The sequence below is a fragment of the Podarcis vaucheri genome (assembly GCF_965113315.1).
Source record: "Podarcis vaucheri genome assembly, chromosome: 15".
In the NCBI taxonomy this organism is placed as follows: domain Eukaryota; kingdom Metazoa; phylum Chordata; class Lepidosauria; order Squamata; family Lacertidae; genus Podarcis; species Podarcis vaucheri.
The window spans coordinates 7457576-7480125 of NC_138753.1; the positions used below are offsets into that span (position 1 = coordinate 7457576).

Sequence of the window (22550 nt, forward strand, 5' to 3'; positions counted from 1 at the left end):
CAAGACCAACAAGGCCTCTCGCATTTCAGCAGACACCTTTAGCATGCTAGCAACCTGTGTGCCCAAGAGACTTCTCCTAGCTTTCTCCCTGTGGTGCTAGATTTCAGCTGGCAGGGAGATTGAATATTCCTCTATGTTAAAGGCAGACAACTGAAAATAGAAATGCACTCCTATATTCAGCTTATAAGCCCACACACCAGTTAAAAACAAGCACTCCTTGCTCCTTAGATGAATCGGCCAGATGGTATGATCCCAAACTTTTTTAATTCATAGGTTTCAGTATAAAACATACCGTATTTTTCGCACCATAGGACGCAGTTTTTCCGTCTTAAAAACTAAGGGGGAAAGTCTGTGCGTCCTATGGAGTGAATGTAGGGGGGGGGAGGCAAGCAGGAAAAGCCCCCAAGAGCCACACGCAAGCTTCACGTGGCTCTTGCAGGCTTTTCCACAGGAGGGAGAAGGGACTGATGCGGCCAGTCCTTGTGCGCCTCTCCAGCCGCGGGAGGCTGCGCAAGGCTAAAGAAGCCAACTTTTTAAAAATCTCTCTCTCTCCACCTCTTTTTCTTTTTTCGTCCTTTCTCCACCACCTTCTTTTCCTCTGGATCAGTGTTTTTATGTAGATTAACGTTTTAGTTTGGAGGGGGGGATATTATAAAAAAGGAAACTTTGCAGCTTTTATTTTAGTATACAATAAAAACAGATTAAACAAAACACAAAAGAAGGAAATAGCATAGAAGAATAAGAGAAAAGGGAAAGAGGGGGCTACAAAGCCATTTACCAGAGGTAGATCTTAGCCCTTGCCTCACCTGGGAGCTTCTCTGGGCAGGAATTCCCTCGGCTTAAGTGGGGTGAGGGAAGAGTGGCAGGTAGGGGGGTACCTACCTAGACACTGAAGCCACATGTCTCTCCAATGAAAATTGGGAGTGATCGTTGTGTGAAGTGGCTGTGGATCTCCTGCCGCAGAAGTGTAGGACTGTATAGAGTTGGGAGGGCCACCCGAGGGTCATCTAGCCCAGCCCCCTCACAATGTAGGAATCACAGCTAAAAAACGCCAGGCAGATGGTCCCCCAACCGCTACTTAAAAGCCTCCAGTGGTGGAGAACCCCAACACCTTCCGAGGTCACAGAATTGCAGGGTTGGAAGGGAGCCCCAGGAGTCATCTAGTCCAGCCCCGGTGGACAGCGGGCACGATCCATCCCGTTGCGCAAGGCTAAAGATGCTGCTCAAGGCTAAAGAGGAAGCCAAGGCAGCGAGCGGGATGGATTGCGCTCGCTGCCTTGCCTTCTTCTTTAGCTGTGCTGGAGAGGTTTAGCTCCTGGCTGGAGAGGTTGCGCGGCTATGGATCCCTCGCTGTCTTGGCTTCTTTGCTCTTTGGGGCTGGGGGGGGGGAATAATATTTTTTTCCTTGATTTCCCCCTCTAAAAACTAGGTGCGTCCTGTGGTCCGGTGCGTCCAATAGAGCGAAAAATACGGTAATCACTGGAGAAGATATCAAACTAACTAACATGCAAGATATTCCAATCTGGTTCCAGCACAAGCATCTGAATAAGCATATCTGCAGAAATCATTCAGAAGCCATAGGGTAGCATAACTGCATGTGCCTATTCCTGACCTCCACCATGTGAGGTACCGGGAATTTACTATTTGAAAGTTGACAGTCAAATTCAGTGTTGCTGTCACCTTCACTAACAGTGAGATTAAGCAAATGAGCAGAAGCAACAGGCTGAGTTTCTCAAACTGTGGTCCAGGGACCACTAGCACTCTAATAGCTCCATTCAGGTGATGCACAGAAAGGTTACAGAACAGTCAGGAATATCTGCACCTGCCCCCATGCTTAGATTTTCTTTTCCCCAACAATGGGAATCCAAGCTCTTTTGACCACGGCCGGACTATCAAACAGATATTCTGGTTTAGGGCCCGCAATTTTCGTAACCTAGCACCGGTATACTTCGCCAACTTTTCCTTTAAAATTTACCTGTTCTGGGTACTTTTGCTTAACTTGATCTGAACCTAATGTCAACAAGCCTCATGCCTGACATGAAATGTTCATATAAAAAGGCACATTTTAGAAATACAAGACAATGCGAGTGTTGCATGCACTTTGATCTGTAGAACAAAAAATGTCCACCAGATGGTCTGCAGACATCCCAAAAAATTTAAGGGTTCCTCAGGAAAATAAAAACAGCTGAGGACCACTATTCTACATAATACATAGACCACACCATAAACTTGAAAGCAATTACCACAAGACTCCTTGGTTGTCCAAATCTGGACACCGTGTAAATTGGCAAGAAACCCCACACCAGTCTCCAGAGGCTGGCAGGTCTCCCCAACCTCACACAAAGTCAGGGCACCTGGAAGCTAGCTTTAAAAAGGAAGAAGCCCTCATGCCCAGCTTGGGAAGAGCATGGTGGTTCTTTTCCCCCAACCACACTCAGCCTCAAAGGTGGTCCACGTGTTTTCGCATCTCAGAATCCCCTTCCCTTCCATCCCAAGACAGACAGAGCCTTTGTTAAGCACAGACGTGGGCTACCAACCAAGGCCAGCCAAAATCTGGCCCAGTTCTCCTCTCCCCGCAACGTCATACAAGAACAGCACACTACTTCAAAGGATTGTATCCGACTAAGTTTTAGTCAAGAACAGATCCACTGCAATTAATGGACCCAAGTAAGTCATGTCCATTATTTTCAATGGGTATACTCTGAGTAGGACAAGACTTGGGATACAACCCACTCTCAATAAAAACTGAAGTGCCACTTTGGAGGAAGACAAGTCCTAGGGTTAAAAGCCTCCCCTGGCAGTAATCACTCAACAGCAATCACTTTAAAAATTGTTACAGAGTTAGGGTTAACTTTCTACAGTTGCAACAAGCGTAAGAGGGAAATGGGGGGTGGGGTTAGGGAGAGGGGTGAAAATAGGCTTCCAATGTTCACCTGCGTTGGCTTTCAAGTCTTCAGGCGTCACCATGACAACAAACCGGATGGCTCGCTCGTTCCGAAACATCTCGTAGGACCAGCGCCTGATGGACCGCATACATTTCACCGCCGCAATTCCGTTGTTGGCAATAAGGACCTAGACAAAACAGAATGGAAGCCTTTGAAAACAGTCGTTCTTAAACTTGTTGAACTCCTCCTCCCCCCTCCTAAAAATAAGAAAACAAAAAACATCCCCTTTCTTCACCTCTGATCACCACCCCATCCAGCCGCCAAACAGGTTCTTCAGAGGAAGTGGGCCAGAGAGGACATTTTGAGGCTTCCACCTAAAACCAACCAGGCTGGGAAAGGACGTCTGTGGCTGCAGAAATTTCCACACACCTCCTGCCTCTCCGGTTAGCTCAGCAGATTTCGGATAGCCCTGACTCTCTGCAGCCGGGATATCTCATCCTGCCCTGGACCTTCAAAACATAGGCAGCTCCCTTACTACAGGCTGGCCAATGGGTAAATCCATCCTAGGGTGCTCTATCTAACAGGGGCTTTCCAATGTCCACTGCCCAGCCTCAAGAGAACACAGGCAAACAAGGTCTTGAGACTTTCCCTGCTCAACCCAGGGAAGGAGTGGGCAGGATTTTGCATGTGGGACTTGTGGTTTGCCCCTGTTCATACATGATTTGAGCCCTCCAGTTTCCACAGTCTCACCCACTTAGCTTATCAGGCCCCCGCTCAGCTTTATCAGGGCCCCAGAGAAATTCATACATGGTTTGGGCACTTGCATAAGAACATAAGAAGAGCCCTGCTGCATCAGGCCCAACACCCATCAAGTCCAGCATCTCACAGTGGCCAGACAGACACCTACAGGAAGCAGGTCCCAAGTGCCACAACACCTCTTCCCATCCACAATTCCCAGGAACTGGTACTCAGAGCCACACTGCCTCCTGCCGTGGAAGGAAAGCATAGCCACTGGAAGCCTTATCCTCCAAGAACTTGCCTAAACCTCCAGCAAACACCTGAACACATTGGGTTGCGTGCCTCTGAATTCCTAGTTTCTGAGAAGTAGACTTTTCTTATTTTTCGAGAGAGAGAGAAAACTGCAACTCACCTTCTCAATGACTTTGTTCCCCCCAAAGCGAGTGACGAACTCTGCGGGTGACGCAACGGTGAAGTCCCTCTGCACGTCCACCTTCTTTCTATCCCGGCCTTGCTTCATGAGGTGGAGACCAGACATACTTGGCCTGAGAGGAAGAAAGGAAGAGAGTGGTGTAAGAGCTGCTAGACTTAACTTCCAATGGAGGCTCGTCCAGCATCGCACATGGGGAACTGCCCCACCAACCCCCAGTTTGCTTTCGGCCCAACACTGCAGTCTGCCTTCAAACATACAATCAATCTGGGAGCAAGTCTGCTTGCCATGGGCTCTGGCTCCACCTACTGTTGGCCTCCCTCCCTGCCGCCCTACCAGTCCCAAAGGGAACCACCGCTTGCTTGCTTCAATTCTACAAGGAACCAGAAAACTCAAGCAGTCCTCAACATTTCAAGGATGTCTGCAGTGCCGTTTTTGCCGTTTCCCCATAAAAATAGCTTGAAAACAGCATTTTTGTGATTTTGCCCCAAAACAACTTCGCTCCCCCCCCCCAAAAAAAACCTCAACAATTATTCTGTCCAGATTTTCACTGTCTGAAATATGGCAACCCTACCTTAAGCCAAGTTAGATCATTGGTCCATATAATATAAGTTCAATGCCATCCACACCAGTGTTCTTCTATTTATTTATTTATTTATTTATTTATTTATTTAATTTGTCTGAAGATCACAGAGCAGTTTATAGAATAAAAATACAAAATGAGAACACAAAATACATAACCAAAATAAGAGCCAACCCCACCTCCCCCACATTTGAAAGGCCATAGATTGTTCAATCTGGTTATAGAGGTACATTTTCGAGAGTATTCCACATAAGGGGAGCCACTGCAGAAAAGGCCACCCTCTGGGCTTCTTGTGGAGGAAACACACAAAGAAGGGCCTCAGATGATAATCACAGGGTCAGGGCTGGTTCATATGGGGACTGGTGGTCCTTGAAATATTGTCTCAGCCAACCAACTCCCTTCATCCCTAGTCAATTTAGCCAGCGATCATGGGTGATGGGAGTTGTAGGCCCTTTCTGTGCTATACATTTAAAGCATGATAATATCACTTTAAACAGTCACAGCCTCCCCCAAGGAATCCTGGGAACTATAGTTTGTTAAGGGTGCTGAGAGCTGTTAGGAGACATCTATCCCCCTCATGGAGGTACGATTCCCAGAGTGGCGTAACAACCAATCCCTTTTCCTAGGGAAGTCTGGGAATCTGTTTACGCAGAAGTAAGTCCTGCTAATTTGTAAGAACATGTAGGGTCTCAGCCTCAGTGTCAAATCAAAAGGCATTCAGGAATGCCAGCCAGCCTTTTCTTTCAAAGCATGGTGGACAGATATATCTCCCTGCAGAGGATAAAAATCCAAAACAAAAAACTGCTGAATTGGTTTCTTGGACACCAAACCAAAAAGTCCTGCAGAAATCTAAACCCTGCCTGTCTCCTCCTTTTTTAAAATAAAAAATAGCTTCTCAGAGCAATTTGCTGCCTGCAGTGTCAAATCTCAGCTTCCTTCAGGCAAAAGATGTCAATTCCCCGCCCCCCCAAAAAAAACCCAACAACGCTCACCCAAAGAAAAACCTTATAATTAAAAATTAAGCTGATTTATACCAGTTCACAACTGAGTGAAATGAACCTTAATCCTCCACCACCACCACACACAAATCACCTCTCTAAATTAAGGTTAATAAACAACACCCCTCCAAAGTGTGAGTAATTTAAAAAAAAAAAATTAAAACCCACCCCTTCGAAGTAGGATTATCAACCTCCCTCCACCTCCACCTCCACCACCCACCTTTGAAGCATATGATATCTCATTGCCTGACTGTCGTCGGCTGCTTCTTCCATGCTGGCTCAGGAATTATTATTTTTTTTAAGCAAAAGGGGTTCCCTGGTTTAGATCTTGAACCGGACGGCACTCTGACAGAGAAGGCTACTCTCCTTCCTCTGAAGCTGCAGCTTTTTCAGAAAGATCCCTCCCTGCATCACCCTCCTTTAAAAAAAATAAAAATTGAGCAAAGCTGCATTTTACTGGCTGCTTCGCATTTTTAACCTTTGTCCTTCTGCTTTTTCCTCTACATGCACAGCTCATCCACGCTCCTTCCCAGCGGTGGGCATTGTGTATACAGGGGAGAGCATTCACTGATTTGCCAGGGAAAGAGAGAGAGAGAGAAACAGCTGATTAGGGACTGGAGGAGGGGAGAGAGGGGAAAGATATCAAGGTTATGTAATGGGGCTTATGCAGGGACGGGCAGAGAGGCTGGACAAGCCCTGTGACCATGGCAAGACCTGGAGACTCCTCCAGGAGAAAGGATTGTATAGCGCTCCTCAAAACCCTCCTTCATAACTTGGTAACGGACACAAAAAGAGTCTCCGGGGAAGACAAAAGAAGATTCATCACAGCAGAAACTTTAATGGATTGGAAGGACCCACTTTAAGCTCTGGCAGCCCATACAAAACAAAAAAACAAAACAAAACCTGCCACCATAAAGCTGGGCATCTTCAAAAGGTGCTAAAAGAATTAATAATATTAACAAGAATATGTAATGTGCCATTGCTATAACAAGCAGAAGGCGCCAGGGTCAATCCCTGGCATCTGCATCCTCTGCCTGAAAGCCTGGGATTAAAGGTAAAGGGACCCCTGACCATTAGGTCCAGTCGTGACTGACTCTGGGGTTGCGGCGCTCATCTTACTTTACTGGCCGAGGGAGCCAGCGTACAGCTTCCGGCCAGCATGTGGCCAGCATGACTAAGCCGCTTCTGGCGAACCAGAGCAGCGCACGGAAACGCCGTTTACCTTCCTGCCAGAGCAGTACCTATTTATCTACTTGTACTTTCACATGCTTTCAAACTGCTAGGTGGGCAGGAGCAGGGACCGAGCAACAGGAGCTCACCCCATCGCGGGGATTCGAACCGCCAACGTTATGATTGGCAAGTCCTAGGCTCTGTGGTTTAACCCACAGCGCCACCAAGCCTGGGATTACCCTGCACCAATTAAGTAGAGATATACTAGGGATTGAATCTAGGGTCTTCTGAATGCAAAGCAGATGTTCTGCCACTGCATTACGGCCTTTGTGCAAGCCATCTTAGGAAGAATTCGTACAGGCCGCAAACATTTTCCAAATGTCCAGCTGACGTGCGGTCATTGATGCGTGGGCCGTTTTGAACTCAGAAGAAGGCAGAACAGGGGAGGGGAGTAAGAAGGCAGGGCGGGTGGGCTTATGCGCACTCCACTGTCTCTAGCGGGGGCCAGGAACTAAACCCCCACATAAAGTGGTTTCTGCCTGTATTTATATTATTAGTGTTCATTCCTTCCTCTCTCCCTCTCTGAGGATTTTTATTTTGTTTCCCCTTTCTGGTTGTGAGCCTAAGAAGCTGCTTTATAAAGCTACCTACTCTGGCTGGCAGCAGTCCTTCAGGGTCTCAGGGAGAGGATTCCCTCCCATCACCCACTATCTGATCCAGGACTAATTCTGGGCCCTTCTCCTGACACATAGGAACACAGCAATCCGCCTGATACAGAATCAGACTAATGGTTCATCTAGCTCAATACTACACTAACTGCTAGTGACTCTCCAGGGTCCTAGACCAGAGCCCACCCTCAATATGCCCTTCTCCAGATCAGAACTAGGCACAGAAGCAGATATCATACAGTGAGTCAGACCCACTAGTCCATTTAGCTCAGCATCGTCTAAACCACAAGTAGGCAAACTAAGGCCCGGAGGCCGGATCTGGGCCAATCGCCTTCTAAATCCAGCCCGCGGATGGTCTGGGAATCAGCGTGTTTTACATGAGTATAATGGTCCTTTTATTTAAAATACATCTCTGGGTTGTTTGTGGGGCCTGCCTGGTGTTTCTACATGAGTAGAATGTGTGCTTTTATTTAAAATGCATCTCTGGGTTATGTGTGGGGCATAGGAATTCGTTCATTCCCGCCCCCCAATATAGTCTGGCCCCCCACATGGTCTGAGGGACAGTGGACCGGCCCCCTGATAAAAAGTTTGCTGACCCCTGGTCTAAACTGACAAGCAGCGGCTTTCCAGTTTTCAGGCAAGGGACATTTCCAGCCCCACCTGAAGATGGCGGAACCTCTCCCATCCGCTCTGTAGATGCATTTTACATCAGTTGTGGTGTCTTAAGGACAAATGCAATTCAGCTGCTGGCACCCTTCCTAGGGAAACAGCACAGCAAAACACAACAACAACAACAACAACGCCCCATCAACATACCCAGAGCGTGTGCTGAAGAAAATGTTGGGCAAGAAAACCAAAGGCCTCAGTGCCACACACAAGATTCAGAAACTGCAAAAGACACAGCTACACAAGGATCACAAGGAGATGTCAGCCGTAAGCACCTCTCATCCCTTTCTGATCTCTAAATGGCACAGGAAGGCTGTCTGTTCTAGAGACATACCTGACACACATCACAGAGAGGAGCCCCCGTCAATCTCAGCACGACGGCATGATGCTGGATGCTCTCAATGATGTAGCAATTTTTTATAGAACTCAGCAGTGCACTGCCGAGCTTATTTGCAATGCCAACTACAGGATGCGCCACACAGAAACCAACAACAGGATTCTGCCACATAGAAGATGTTTTCAAACAACAACCCACCACCCTTCAGTCCAGGTTTTACATTTTCCCCATCTAAGCAAAGGATGTCATGTCAACTTCAGCATCCTGCAAATCAAAAGAGAATCTGCACATTTAAAAATACCAACCCTGGAGCAAAAAGAGAAAATTAAGAAATACCAGCCCTTTCCTACGGAAGTGCTTAGGAAACAAGTGCTTGGGAAAACAATGGGACCCTTCAAACTACCCTTTTTGTTGCGCATTCATTATGATCTGTGCTCGTGATGGTATCAGGGTGGCTAAATGCGATCTTGCCTTAAATACTCTTTGCAACTGCAAAGGTTTCCCGGCAGACTATCACTGCATATCCCATAACTTCTTACTGAAACTTTTCAAATGTTCCAGGGCTGTTGCCTTGTCCCAAAACACCTGGAGAGCAGCAGGTTAGAGAAAGCTGACCTTGTACAGAGATCAGAGTTGTGAAGCTTTTTTCAGCCCAAGGGCCCCATTCCCTCTGGGGAAATTTCCCAAGGGCCACATGCCAGCAGTGGGTGGGACCAGGGGGAAAAGTCAGTGAAGTTTGTGGACCACTTTTGACACACACATACACCCCTCACAGTCCTCCATCCAGGCAAGCAAGAGTTCCAAGGACACATTCCAGACAGGCAAAAACACTCAAGAGTGTGCAAAGCAGGTCTAGTAAAGGATGTGGCTGTGAAGAATCCCAAGGGCCAGACAAAGAGGCCTGAAGGGCAACATTAGGGGCTCTGATACAGAGGATATAACACTGTCAAAAAAAGGGAATGGGGAAAGACAAGCTCTATCAACGCTATGGAAAATTACGAGAAGGGGGTTAAGGGAAAACCTGGCCCAGGTTACCTGAAATTGCAACACCTAAAGGGCTGAGAAATGCCTGGCAAGTGGACGGGATGGGTGGCTGTGTTTGGCTTGGCAGGGCACGAGCTATGCAGCCCTGCACTTAGGGGAGAGGGCTTTGCCACCACTAAAAGCCAAAAGCAAACAAATTGAGAAAGAGGTGTTCAAGGCTGTATCCTGACTACGCACAAAAAAGTGCTTTCCGTTCCACGTTTTGGGCATGCCAGAGCCACGCATTGCAAGTAGCTCTTGGCTCCCCCTCATAACTTTCTGCCACTCAGCAGAACCAGCTCTCCACTTGGAGAAGATCAGAAAGATGACACCAAGAAGCCTGAGAGTGGATGGGCTCATGCAAAAGATCAGGCCTTGCTTCCGGGAATATCACTGGGGCATCAGTTGGCTAAAAGATGATGGGCAAAATGGGCCATTAGCCTGATCAAGCAGCCAGGCTCTTCTTGAGTTCTTAGGTGGAAACAGAGTTAAACACCAGAGCAGCACATAAAATCATCCATGGCAGCAATTGGGGGGGGGGGGTGGAATCGAAAGCCAACGCCACAAGTGAAATACAAATATTCCTATAAGCCAAAAGAGAGGGAGTCGTCACCTGGGCCTCAGTCAAAGAAGGCTCTAAGAATTATTAATTTGACTTACAAGGTGTTTACTACCAAAAAAAGTCCAAACTCACAATATACCGTATTTTCCATGTATAACACGAACCCTATTTGGGGGGTACTCAAATTTATGAAAATGGGGGAAGATGACCCTGTGTATAAGTTGACCCCCCATTTTTTAAGATTATTTCACAGTAAAAAAAACCTAGTCTTATACACAGAAAAGTACGGTAAACCTAGGAACAATAAATTGTAATATAAACTATTACCGTACATTATCTGGCAAATGACCAGCTCTCCATCCCTCCTTTAAGGATTGACAATTGCAGTAAGACAGAAGAGCGTGAAAAGAGAAAGGTTTGAATGCTTTTTGTACCTCATATGATTAGGCAAGCTGTCTTGGAGACTGGAAGGACCGAGGTCAGAAAGGGAGTCTGAGCTGACGGAGACGGGAGACAAGGACTGCTCTTTGTCCTCCAACAAGTCGATTTTCACCAAGGAGCTTGTCTCATCCTCAGAGTTATCCTCCGACACGGAGCCAATGATGAAGCGAGAGTGCACACTCAGCTCCAGGGGCTTGTCCTCCGGCAAGGGATCGCCCATCGTGCCTCCAAAGTAGGTTTGCACCACTAGGAGTGAAGGGGGAAGAAGAACAATCTGAGCTTTTTGCAGATTTAGCACGACACCAGGCATGGCAAAAACTGGGAGAGCCTTTAAAAGGAGCTAATCATCAGCCACTTATGTTATTCTAGCAGCACTTGGAACTGTATCCCCCCCCCCCCAATTCCCCAGCTGCCCCTACAAAAGTGGAATTCTGCAATATATACAAATCATTATACAGTGGTACCTCGGGTTACATACACTTCAGGTTACAGACTCTGCTAACCCAGAAATAGTGCTTCAGGTTAAGAACTTTGCTTCAGGATGAGAACAAAAATCATGCTCCAGCGGCACGGCAGCAGCAGGAGGCCCCATTAGCTAAAGTGGTGCTTCAGGTTAAGAACAGTTTCAGGTTAAATATGGACCTCCCGAACGAATTAAGTACTTAACCCGAAGTACCACTGTATTCAGTCATTTTGCAGGATTTATAATTTTATTGGGCTTTTAACAGGTAACCACTCATAAACTAAGGACAGTGTTTCCAAGGTTACGATAAAAACATCTTAATGACATAAAATATAAAACTACCATTGTTGCCCGGTCTAACTGCTCTGTTCCTTTTCAGAGCATTCCATTGACACAGCAGAGAGTTTCACAGATACTGTCTCACTGGACTCAAATATCCAGTCATTTTGATATTAAGAGTTCCACAAAGCTTGCCTATCTTGCTGGTGTTGTGCCCAGGGTTTCTGCTCCTTCATTTATATACTTAAATAAAGTCAAACCAAGTCAATACAGAAGCGCCATTCCAGTATACATTACACAACAATTTCACTAACTGTTACACAGATTCTGCAAAATAAAAATAAAAAGACCTGCCTGATCTATACAACTTGTGGAAGTCCTCTTTATATACAGTGGTGCCCCGCAAGACGAATGCCTCGCAAGACGGAAAACTCGCTAGACGAAAGAGTTTTCCGTTTTGGAGGTGCTTTGCAAAATGAATTTCCTATGGGCTTGCTTCGCGAGACGACAATGTCTTGCGAGTTCCTGCTGGTTTTTTTTCCTCCCCCCCCTTTTTCTAAGCCGCTAAGCCGCTTATCAGCGGATCCGATCAGCAGATAAGCCGCTAAAAGCCGCTAATAGCGCTAATCCACTAATCTGTCAATGGGCTTGCTTCGCAAGACGAAAAAACCGCTAGACGAAGAGAATCACAGAACGGATTATTTTCGTCTTGCGAGGCACCACTGTACATGGAAGAGGGATCAAGGTTGCTTTCTCCTGCTCCAGAGGCTAGGACTCAAACCAATGGATTCAAGTTAAAAGAAAGGAGATTCAGACTAAACATCAGGAAGAGCTCTTTGATGGGAAGAGTTGTTTTGACAGTGGAATGGACTCTTTTGGGAGCTGATGGAATCTTCTTCATTGGAGATTTTAAAGCAGAGGTTGGATGGCCATCTGTCATGAATGATTTAGTTGAGATTCCTACATTGCAGGGGGTTGGACTAGGTGAGCCTCAGGATTCCTTCAACTCTACAATTCTATGGTTATATACACACACACACACACACACACACACACACACAAATTACAGAATTTGTGGTGTCCTAGGTACAGAATTTTGGTCATCTTGGTTTTTTAAAAACCAGGGTTGTACAACGCAGTCCTGACAAAGTGCATCCATAATTAAAATAATAATAACAACAATAATAATTTTCTTATTTGTACCCCACACATTTGACTGAGTTGCCCCAGCCACTCTTGGCAACTTCCGACAGATATAAAAACATTACATATTATAAAGCTTCCCTATACAAGTAACAGCAGCAAATAAAAGCTGGCGCTGACCTCTTGTGATCCTTGTTATTTGGTTCGTTATCCACTGCCAGAAGGAACTGAAAAGGAAGAGACACACAGAGAGAGGACAGGAAAATTAGAAGCAGCGGGAAGTCAGTCTGGAAGAACAGGAATGCACGGTGAAATCAAGAGCCACTGCCGAAACAAAAAGCAACTGCAAAAATTAGGCTAAGATCACAAATGTCTCCTTAGGAATTGACAGCTTGGGGGGAGGGCATCTGCTTTGCAGACAAAAGGTCCCAGGTTCAATCCCCAGCATTTGCAGGTCAGACTGTGGAAGTCCTCTGCCTAAAACACTGGAGAGTTGCTGTGATTCGGAGGAGAGCAAAACTGGGCCAGGTGGGCAAAAATAGACTGATCTGGATCCTATATATTCCGCCTGGCCTTTGGTTCGGACTCAGTCTGACCCTTATGTTCTCCCCCCCCCCTTTACGGTTTTGATCTATGGGCTACTTTTAAAATGAGGCTGAATTTTAAATTGCATTTTAACCTGTATTTTCAATTGGTTTTTTTTTTTCTATTATGTTTTTATTGTAATTTTACTGGTGTTAGCCGCCCTGAGCCTGGCTCTGGCCAGGGAGGGCGGGATATAAATAAAAATTAATTATTATTATTATTATTATTATTAGGGGAGGGAAAACAACTCAGCACTGCACAAGAAGGTTCTCAGGTGTGAACTCTGGCATCGCTGGTAACAATGATTCAGTACCAGGTAATGGGGAAAGACCTGGATCACAAGTGGCTGTGCCTTGTGGGCTTCCCAGCAGCAGCTGACTCACAGGGCTGCTGCAAGGATAAGGTGGAAGAATCATGGAGCAGCAACTCAGAGAAGGGCTTTCCGTGGGGTGGCCCCTGTTCTGCGGAACAGCATCTCTTTGGGGATGTGGCTGGCACCCACTAGCTAAGCTTTCCATAACAAACCAAAGATGTTGTTTTTCTTCCAAAAAGCTTTACCAGCTGGATGAATGGATGTCTGCCACAGGTATGTACTGGGCATTGCTTTTGAATTACAGTGGTACCTCGGGTTACATACGCTTCAGGTTGCAGACTCCACTAACCCAGAAATATTACCTCGGGTTAAGAACTTTGCTTTTGCTTCAGGATGAGAACAGAAATCGTGCAGCAGTGGCGCAGCGGCAGCAGGAGGCCCCATTAGCTAAAGGTGTGTCTCAGGTTAAGAACAGTTTCAGGTTAAGAACAGACCTCATGAACAAATTCAGTTCTTAACCCGAGATACCACTGTAATATGCTTCTGTGTTATCCCTAGCTACTCTTTTATCGTTTTTGTCTGTATTGTGTACATTGCCTCAAGATGTGTGTGGAAGGCAATTAATAAATAATTATTAACGGTGGTAATAATAATTGATATTGATTAAAATTATTAATAGTAATGAATAATAGCGAGCTGCTGGGAGGAAAGGTGGTGGCAATGAGTAAGCAGCTCCCTAGAGGAAAGGAACATGCAAAAATTTAAGCAGCCTCACTCCTCCACATCCAGGTAGCAACACTTCCTTTTCACAACTGTACGAGTGCAAATCCACAGATGAGCCAAGAGCTGCGACAAGCACCAACATGTGCCTGTTGCCCAGCCGTGCCAGCAGAGCCTCCATCCTACACATGTTGCAGCCATACTCCACCCACTTGGCAGCCATTGCGAGACACAAACCCACACCCAGAAAGGCCTCCTGATCCCACTCTGGGTCACCTGCACAGCTCTGCTAAAGCCCTATGCCGGGCTCCCACCCAAGGTCTTTCCCAAGACTTGCTTCCACAGTCCTATAAAGAGATCAAGGTTAGAACGTTTAAGCCACGAGTGAGAGAACCTCAGGCCCTCGGCACCTCTCTATCTGGCCCTTGGGGTTTTCCCCAGATCACAACCTTCAGTGGCCCTGCTTGGCACCAGAGTGTTCTTGCCTAGCTGGGATGGGTCTTTGAACTGGATGATTTATAGACGGCGGGGTGTAGGTGTGTGGGGGGGGGGGTTAGAAAGGTATCGTATTTTTCGCTCTATAAGACACACCAGACCATAAGATGCACCTAGTTTTTGGAGGAGGAAAACAAGGAAAAAAATATTCTGAATCTCAGAAGCCAGAACAGCAAGAGGGATTGCTGCGCAGCGAAAGCAGCAATCCCTCTTGCTGTTCTGGCTTCTGGGATAGCTGCACAGCCTGCATTCATTCCATAAGACGCACACACATTTCCCCTTACTTTTTAGGAGGGAAAAAGTGAGTCCTATAGAGCAAAAAATACGGTAATTTTTACTGTGCCCGCTTTTACCTCTAGCATGTCCCCACCCCCAGGATTCTATGAGAGCACAGAGTGTAATATTGAGCAAAGAATCCAGCTGCCTAAGAATCTCAACTTACCAAAATAATAATAATAAAAATAATACAAGAAAGCTTCTAATCCTCATGGCTGCAAAAATGTTCTACTACAAGTAGAACAGTAGCTCTGTGAGGGGAACAGGGGTCTCCTCACAGCTTTCAAGACCCTTAAAAATGTACAGTTCCCATGATTCTTTGGGGGAAGCCATGATGTAATGATGATACAGTGGTACCTTAGGTTACATACGCTTCAGGTTACAGACTCCGCTAACACAGAAATAGTACCTCAGGTTAAGAACTTTGCTTCAGGATGAGAACAAAAATTGTGCGACAGCAGCAGGAGACCCCATTAGCTATAGTGGTGCTTCCGGTTAAGAACAGTTTCAGGTTAAGAAAGGACCTCCAGAACGAATTAAATACTTAACCCAAGGTACCACTCTACTGAAGTAGTACCGTATTGCTTTAATTGTATAGCATGGATGTGGACTGTGTCTCAAACCACAATACATCATCATCTTCAGAGGTCCAGAGGGTGCCAACACAAGAACGTGGCTTTTTGGCAGTGGCTCCCCATTTGTGGAATACTCTCCCAAGGGAGATTCAGCTGGCACCTTCGTTATACAGTGGTACCTTGGGTTAAGAACTTAATTCGTTCCGGAGGTCCGTTCTTAACCTGAAACTGTTCTTAACCTTAGGTACCACTTTAGCTAATGGGGCCTCCCGCCGCTGCCGCTGCGCGATTTCTGTTCTCATCCTGAAGCAAAGGTCTTAACCCGAAGTACTATTTCTGGGTTAGCAGAATTTGAACCTGAAGCGTCTGTAACCTGAAGTGTCTGTAACCCGAGCTACCACTGTACACCTTCAGGTGCCAGGCAAAAATGCTTCTCTTTAACCAGGCCTTTGTCTGATTGACATCCCTTTAAAAATGGGGGGGGGAGCATTGGGTTGTTTTTGTTTTTATTTTTACTATGTATTTTGTGTTTTTATATGATGGTTTTATGCTGTAACCGTGCTGAGACCTGCAGGTATAAGGGCGGTATACAAGATGTCATAAATAAAAATAAGCCTGCAGGCACGCCCCAGTCTTCACATCCCTGCAAGCAGGTATGATGTACAAAAGAGAAACTCCATACAGCGGATCGTGACGCTTTAGGATTATTTTATTACTGTACTGATGGCTGCCCTATGTGGGTTGTCCTCCAAAGCTGGAAATATTTTGGACAAACTGAGCAAGACCAACGCAAATCCCTCAGCCCTCTCTTTAATCTTGTGTGGGTTTTTTAATCAGTGAGTGAAATATCAAGGCACACATCGAACCTGTTCAACCCCACATCCCAAGGAAAGGATTGCACAGGCTAACGGGGATTACAACACACTGTGACGTAGCCAATATCACAACACCCATTTTATTGACTTTAAGAACCGTGACAAAGTACCTCGCCTCCCCGCACCCACCCACTGAAGTACTTTTAATCTTTTCCCTCCCTTGGCTCAGAACAAACCACCCATCCTAGAGTCACACGACAAGGAGAGGCTCACATGATGCTCTGGAAAGCCAGCCTTCCCCAACGTGGCGCCCTCTGTCTCTTTTGGAGTACAATTCTCATGAGCCAGCACAGGGCAACAGGCTGAGGGAAGGCTCTATTAGTCCAAAAACAACTGGAGGGGCACATCTCCCCCACTCCTGAGTTAAATCCTCCTTTGCAGGGAAGTGCCAACCTATCAGGGTCAACTGGTGATACTAAAGCCTAGGCCTGTGCACGTGTGCCATCTTGCATCACAATCCAGAAAGCATGTGCAATGTGTGCCTTGCAAGTCATTTGGGTGGCAATCAATGCAGTCAAGAGTGTCCCTTTGCAAAGCAGGGATTGGCCAACCCTGCAAAGGGACTAGTGGGTGGAGATTTAAATGTCTGGTTCAATGGTCAGATAAGATTGGAGTTTCCGCTACAACATACTCCTTCAGTGGGATAGCAAAGAGTGAACTTAGATGAAGGCAGGGCAGTCAGGTTTTAATCCTTTCTCCATTGCAACACATAGAACTACGAGTTAAATGTGCTTCAGTTTGAGCGTTTTCAGGTTACGCTCCGCGGCGACCCAGAAGTAACGGAGCGTGTTACTTCCGGGTTTCGCCACTCACGCAGACGCTCAAAATGACGTGGCGCGCATGTGCAGAAGCGGCCAATAGTGACCCGCACACGCACAGACACAGCTTGCGTTCGCTTCAGGATGCGAATGGGGCTCCAGAACGGATCCCGTTCGCATCCAGAGGTACCACTGTAAAGGTAAAGGGACCCCTGACCAGTAGGTCCAGTCGTGGCCGACTCTGGGGTTGCTGCACTCATCTCACTTTATTGGCCGAGGGAGCCGGCGTACAGCTTCGGGTCATGTGGCCAGCAGGACTAAGCCGCTTCTGGTGAACCAGAGCAGCGCACGGAAACGCTGTTTACCTTCCAGCCAGAGCGGTACCTGTTTATCTACTTGCACTTTGACGTGTTTTCGAACTGCTAGGTTGGCAGGAGCTGGGACTGAGCAATGGGAGCTCACCCTGTCGTGGGGATTCGAACCCCCGACCTTCCAGTCGGCAAGCCCTAGGCTCTGTGGTTTACACCACAGCACCACCCAAGAAAAGGAGGTTGAAAGAGAGCCAAGGGTTTTAGGGCATCAGGTAAAACCACCACTGTGAGAAGGGTCTCAGCTCAGTGGTAGGACATCTGTTTTGCATGCAAAAGATTCCAGGTTCCAAGTCTGAGATCTCAGAGCAGGCTTCCTCAACCTCGGCCCTCCAGATGTTTTGAGACTACAATTCCCATCATCCCTGCTAGCTAGGGATCATGGGAGCTGTAGGCCAAAAACATCTGGAGGGCCGAGGTTGAGGAAGCCTGTCTTAGAGAGATGTTGCCGCTCAGTGTAGACAATATTGAGCTACGTAGTCCAATGATCTAACTCTGCAAAAGGCAGCTTGCTCTGCTTCTATGAGAGGCCTCGGGGCTCAATTTAGGAAGGCAGGCAGGCTGGCTGGCTGGCTGGCTGGCACGCCAAGCAGAAGCACACCACAAACTGCAACATTTTGTTGCCGTTCCCACTTGTTGCTATTCAATACAACGTCTATTTCTAACTTTTAATGATGAATAACGCTTTGTGAAGCTGAAGCGGGCTCTGCTGCTTGATAAGTTTATGCTGCAGTAAATTGCTTAGTCTGCTGCAGCAAGAACAGCCAAGAGTCTTGTGACACTATAAAGGCTTAACATTGCTGCCTCTCTGGATTACCTGTGGTTCTTCCAGAAGAATGAAACCGTTCTTTGGAGACTTTAGAACTGCAGGACGGTTTGTAGAAAGGAAGGAGCCAGTGACATAGATCAGTAGTTGACCCAACAACAATTATTAGAAAATTCTATGACCTTTTTCTTTTTTCTTTAAGTGTCAACATGCTTAACTCTGTTCAACTCCTCTAAGTTCAGGCTTTGATACTCACAGTTCTATTACGGATATGGTGGCCAGGAACCCGTCAAATATTGGAGGTCACGGCTGGGCTGAGATCTGAGTCTAAGACTTCCTGGCTCATAGCTCAAACACTTAACCCACAAAATATCCTAAGAGATGGTGGCTTTCTTAAGACTAACCCGGCAAGTTCACAGGTGAACTCGGCAAGGTCTGCAGGGCTTCCTTACCCAAATCCAATAGCCCATTTGCTAACATCTACTAGATCTCACAGCCTGAGGGTACAAGAGGGTAGATTTGGGGTTGAACATTACGAGCTACAGCTTGAAGATAAGAGCAGCTAAGCAGGGGGAGTGGGCTCTCTTCCTTGCTGGATGCCTTCAAGGAGAGGCCAGACAACCTCGAATCTGGATTTCCTGTTTCCTAACTGGGCTAGATTAGGAACCTGCCAACTCTATTATTTGAATCTATTGTGCTTCTGGGCCCCTGGTCTTCAAGATGAAGGTCAGGACCATAGCTGTCAACTTTCAGATTTGAAAATAAGGGATCAGCAGCCTCACCTGTCCCGGGGACAGTCTACGGGATATCTAACAATCCAGGATAGCAGCAGGAAACGGCGCTGGAATAAGGGAATTTCCCGCAAAGAAAGGGAAGGTTGAGAGCTATGGTCAGGACCCACTTTCAAGTGTTGCAAGAGAAGAACTATTTTTCATGAAAATATACAGCATCCAAAATTTGTGATAGAGGACCCCCCTGTCCAGCAAAATGCATGCTTACACTAAGGGTGAGTCCCGAGTCTGAAAGCATATAAGGCAACTGTTCTAGCAGTCTTGAGATTTTAATCATGGGGACCAGCAGAAAACCCCAAACCTCTTTAATCATTTTAAACACAGTAGGGATTATCTGACCTCAGGGCAGACCTTAATAAAAATAGCCAAAGGGGGAGGGAGGGAGGGAGAGGTGGTCATTTCAAGCAAATTCACAGAGAATATATGCACCCTGCAATCTTGTTCAGTGGGCAGATGCAGACTTCGGCCAGTCTGTCCTCATCATCACCACAGCCACACCGTTGTGCACCTACTCTGAACTTATTCTTATTATTATACACCAGCATTTAAAGTCCTCAACAAGTTAGGCCCCAAATACACACAACTCCAAACTTACGTTGAGGTTACATTCCAAGGCACCACACGTTTAAGTGAAATCGTGTATATTTGAAGCCCATTGAAAAAGCCTGCAAACAACCTATCCTCGTTCCACCCTTTTTGTGACTTTTTTGTGACATTATTGGATCACTTTTGTGTTCGATGTGATGCGCACGGATGTGGTCACAGACATCTCATGGGCACCTAAAACAGTGGCTGCCTGTATCTGAAAGAACATATCCTGTGCTACAGACCCCCGCAGATGTTAAGATAGCTGCGGGGGGGGGGTATTGGTATACAGGGGCTTGGAAGATGGCTTTCTCTGTGAGAGCTTCTAAGTTGTGGAATTATTATTATTATGATTTCTTAGAAGGTCCCAGGATAGGTTACAACAATAAAATCTGTTTTTTAGAAATACAATCAGAAGATGGGTTGGGGGGGGGATATTTTTCCTTTAAAATCTCTCCCCAGTATCAAATGCCAAAGTTACAGAAGGAGAGGGGAACATCTTGGGCATTAGAAATTTGCCAGGTGCCAAGTGCATTTTGCACCTGGCTATTGGGCACTTGGAACCAAGTGAATGTGCCCAGGTGCCCGGATGGCACCTGACACCTCCACCATCTGGAAGTGCATGCCTGGGGATCCCTGGATCTTGACTATTTTCACACACTAGCAACATATCCTGTAGAATTCTGTTATATTTTATCTGCACAATCAGAATAAATTTCAGGAACCAAAAGGCTGTATTGAAAATAAGACTTTTGAGCCGTCTGACCCCAAAATGGCAACTAGGCATTCTGTTTTAGTGACTGTAACCCTGTTTTAAGGAGCCATTTGGCACCTAGTTTATGTAGCTGAATTTCTACCACTGCCCATAGCTCAGTGGATACAGCATGTGCTTTGCACACAAAGGTCCCAGGTTCAATCCCTGGCATCTCCAGGATGAACTGGGAATGTCCTGCATCTAAAACCATGAAGAACCTCTGCTAGTCAGTGTACACTAAGATAGGAAGCTCAGTGGTCTGACTCAGTACATATAAGACAATTTGCTATGTTCCTATCAGTGGCCTTCCAGATGTTGGATTACAAATCATCCCTGACTGCTGACCACGCTGTTTGGAGCTGATGGGAGTTGGGAGTCCACCAACATCTGGAAGAACAAAGGTTCCCCATGCCTGCTTAGAATAAACTGGAGATTTACTGCTTACAATAAATATATTGTGCTATCATCACACTCCTCCTCCTTGCCCTAGTGGTTTCCTGCACTGGGGAATAATTCTTGTTGCTCCCTTCATTAGGGATCCCATCCGCATTCCACGGGAGGGGGGAGGCATCTTATTTCCTCTCCTCCTCCACTCAATCCTCAGGAAGCAGCAATCTCCCAGAGATTTTTTTAAAGCAGAACTGTTTAGGCGCCAGAGACCAAATCCTGGCAGACTGCTGTGTGTGTGGCTGTGTACACACCATACATTTAAAGCATATTACATCCCACACACAGTATCCTGGGTACTGTAGTTTGTTAAGGGTGCTGGGCACTGTAGCTTTGTGAGGGGTACACCACAGTTCTCAGGGTTTGGGGAGGGGGCATAGCTGTCAACTTTTCCCTTTTCTTGCGAGGAATCCTATTCGGAATAAGGGAATTTCCCTTTAAAAAAGGGAAACGTTGACAGCTATGGGAGGGGGGTGGATGTGTACAGGGCAAATACTCAGGCACAGGCTGTGATTAAAAAGCACTTTCCCCTATCTCCTCGTTCATCAGGGAGCCGTCCTTCCCCCCCCCCAAGATCTAGACCCCAAAACACCCCCAACACAGAGGACACACATGCAACAGTGACCCACTTCCTTGTGCACTCAAACCACGCAAGATGGACTAGGGCTGGAAACGAGGAGGAGCCGGGGATGGTGCTGGGAAGGGAGAGAAAGAAAGAAACCAGGGTCTGACCTCCCACCCCGCTCCCGTTTCTTTCATTGTAAGTCTACCATGGCTGTACACTGGTACCCGACACCCAAAAGGGCTGCTGCCCACGTGGTGCTCACCTCCAGGTGCTCTCTGCGGAGAAAGGAGGGATGCCCCCGAAGCCTCCAGGCCCGGCGCAGCAGGCTGGCGGCGCTGCTCCTCCTGTTGCTGCTGCAGAAGAGATGGTTGGCAGGCACTCTCCCATTCAGGGCGAGAGTCTGCGTGGTGCCTGTGCGTGTAACACACCAGCCTAAAGCTCCTCCTCCTTCCCACTCAATGCCGGAGTCCCTCCCATCTCTTTGAAAGGAAGAGGGGGAAAAAGGATAATAATTGTAAACTCCTCCTTTATTCCCCCCCCCCTTCCTCCACTCCTTATTTTATTCTAATTTTGTTTCTCTCGTCTGTTTGTTTGTTTGCTGAAAGCAAAATCAGCCACCGGTGTGGTGTGATGGGAAGCCGGTTACTCCAGATCAATCACCTTTGACCCTCCATCCATCAGCCACTTGCTTGCCACCCACTTCCCCAGCCTCCGCGTCCCCTTGCAGCAGCAGCAAGCAAAAGCAAGCAAACGCGCCGCGCTCATTGGCCGCCCGCGCTCACACCAAGCCGTGGGGTGTCACCAATCAGAGACGCCCCGGGAGGAGTGGCCAATGAGGAGATGGCTGTGGCCTGAGCGGCCCTGGGAGCCCTCTCGTTGGCTCCCGGGACTCAGGTGGGAGGAGCCAGGAGCTTCGCAATCCCCGTACTGTTACAGCAGCAGTTTCATAATAGACCGCTGGGCAGAGCGCGCGAGATAACCCGCTGCAACCTGCAAGGGAGGCGATGCGCAGAGATTAATAAAGCAAGAGGAGGCAGACAACGGGGTGCCCCACCCTGGATGTGTGATTCTAGTTTACTTTGCTGGACTACAACTCCCATCAGCCCCAGCCAGCATAGCCAGTGGTCACTGGGAGTTGTAGTTCAGCAACGTCTGGAGAGCACCACGTTGGCTGCGGCTGCTGGAACAGAGCATCCACTTACCCGCCCAGAATTTGGGGGAATGGTTAGAGCCCACATGATCATCCCATACAGTGCTACCTCGGGTTAAGTACTTAATTCGTTCCGGAGGT

General features: G+C 47.1%; 1 protein-coding gene across 6 annotated transcripts in view; it reads right to left on the reverse strand.

Moving 5' to 3' along the window:
• ACACA (acetyl-CoA carboxylase alpha) overlaps positions 1-21976 on the reverse strand; it is a 194265-nt gene extending 172289 nt beyond the window's left edge. For 3 of the 6 annotated variants that reach the window (XM_082200774.1, XM_082200775.1, XM_082200773.1), the window contains exons 1-5: positions 21522-21975; positions 12567-12613; positions 10495-10747; positions 4036-4168; positions 2934-3072 (exon numbers count right to left, since the gene is read on the reverse strand). In XM_082200774.1, the coding sequence (XP_082056900.1) occupies positions 2934-3072; positions 4036-4168; positions 10495-10747; positions 12567-12613; positions 21522-21646 (697 nt within the window). In that variant the 5' untranslated portion in view covers positions 21647-21975. Of the gene's footprint in view, positions 1-2933; positions 3073-4035; positions 4169-5854; positions 6007-10494; positions 10748-12566; positions 12614-21521 lie in introns of those variants that run through there. The other 3 variants (XM_082200776.1, XM_082200777.1, XM_082200778.1) reach the window with 3 other exon arrangements.
• Positions 21977-22550: the final 574 nt, after the last annotated feature.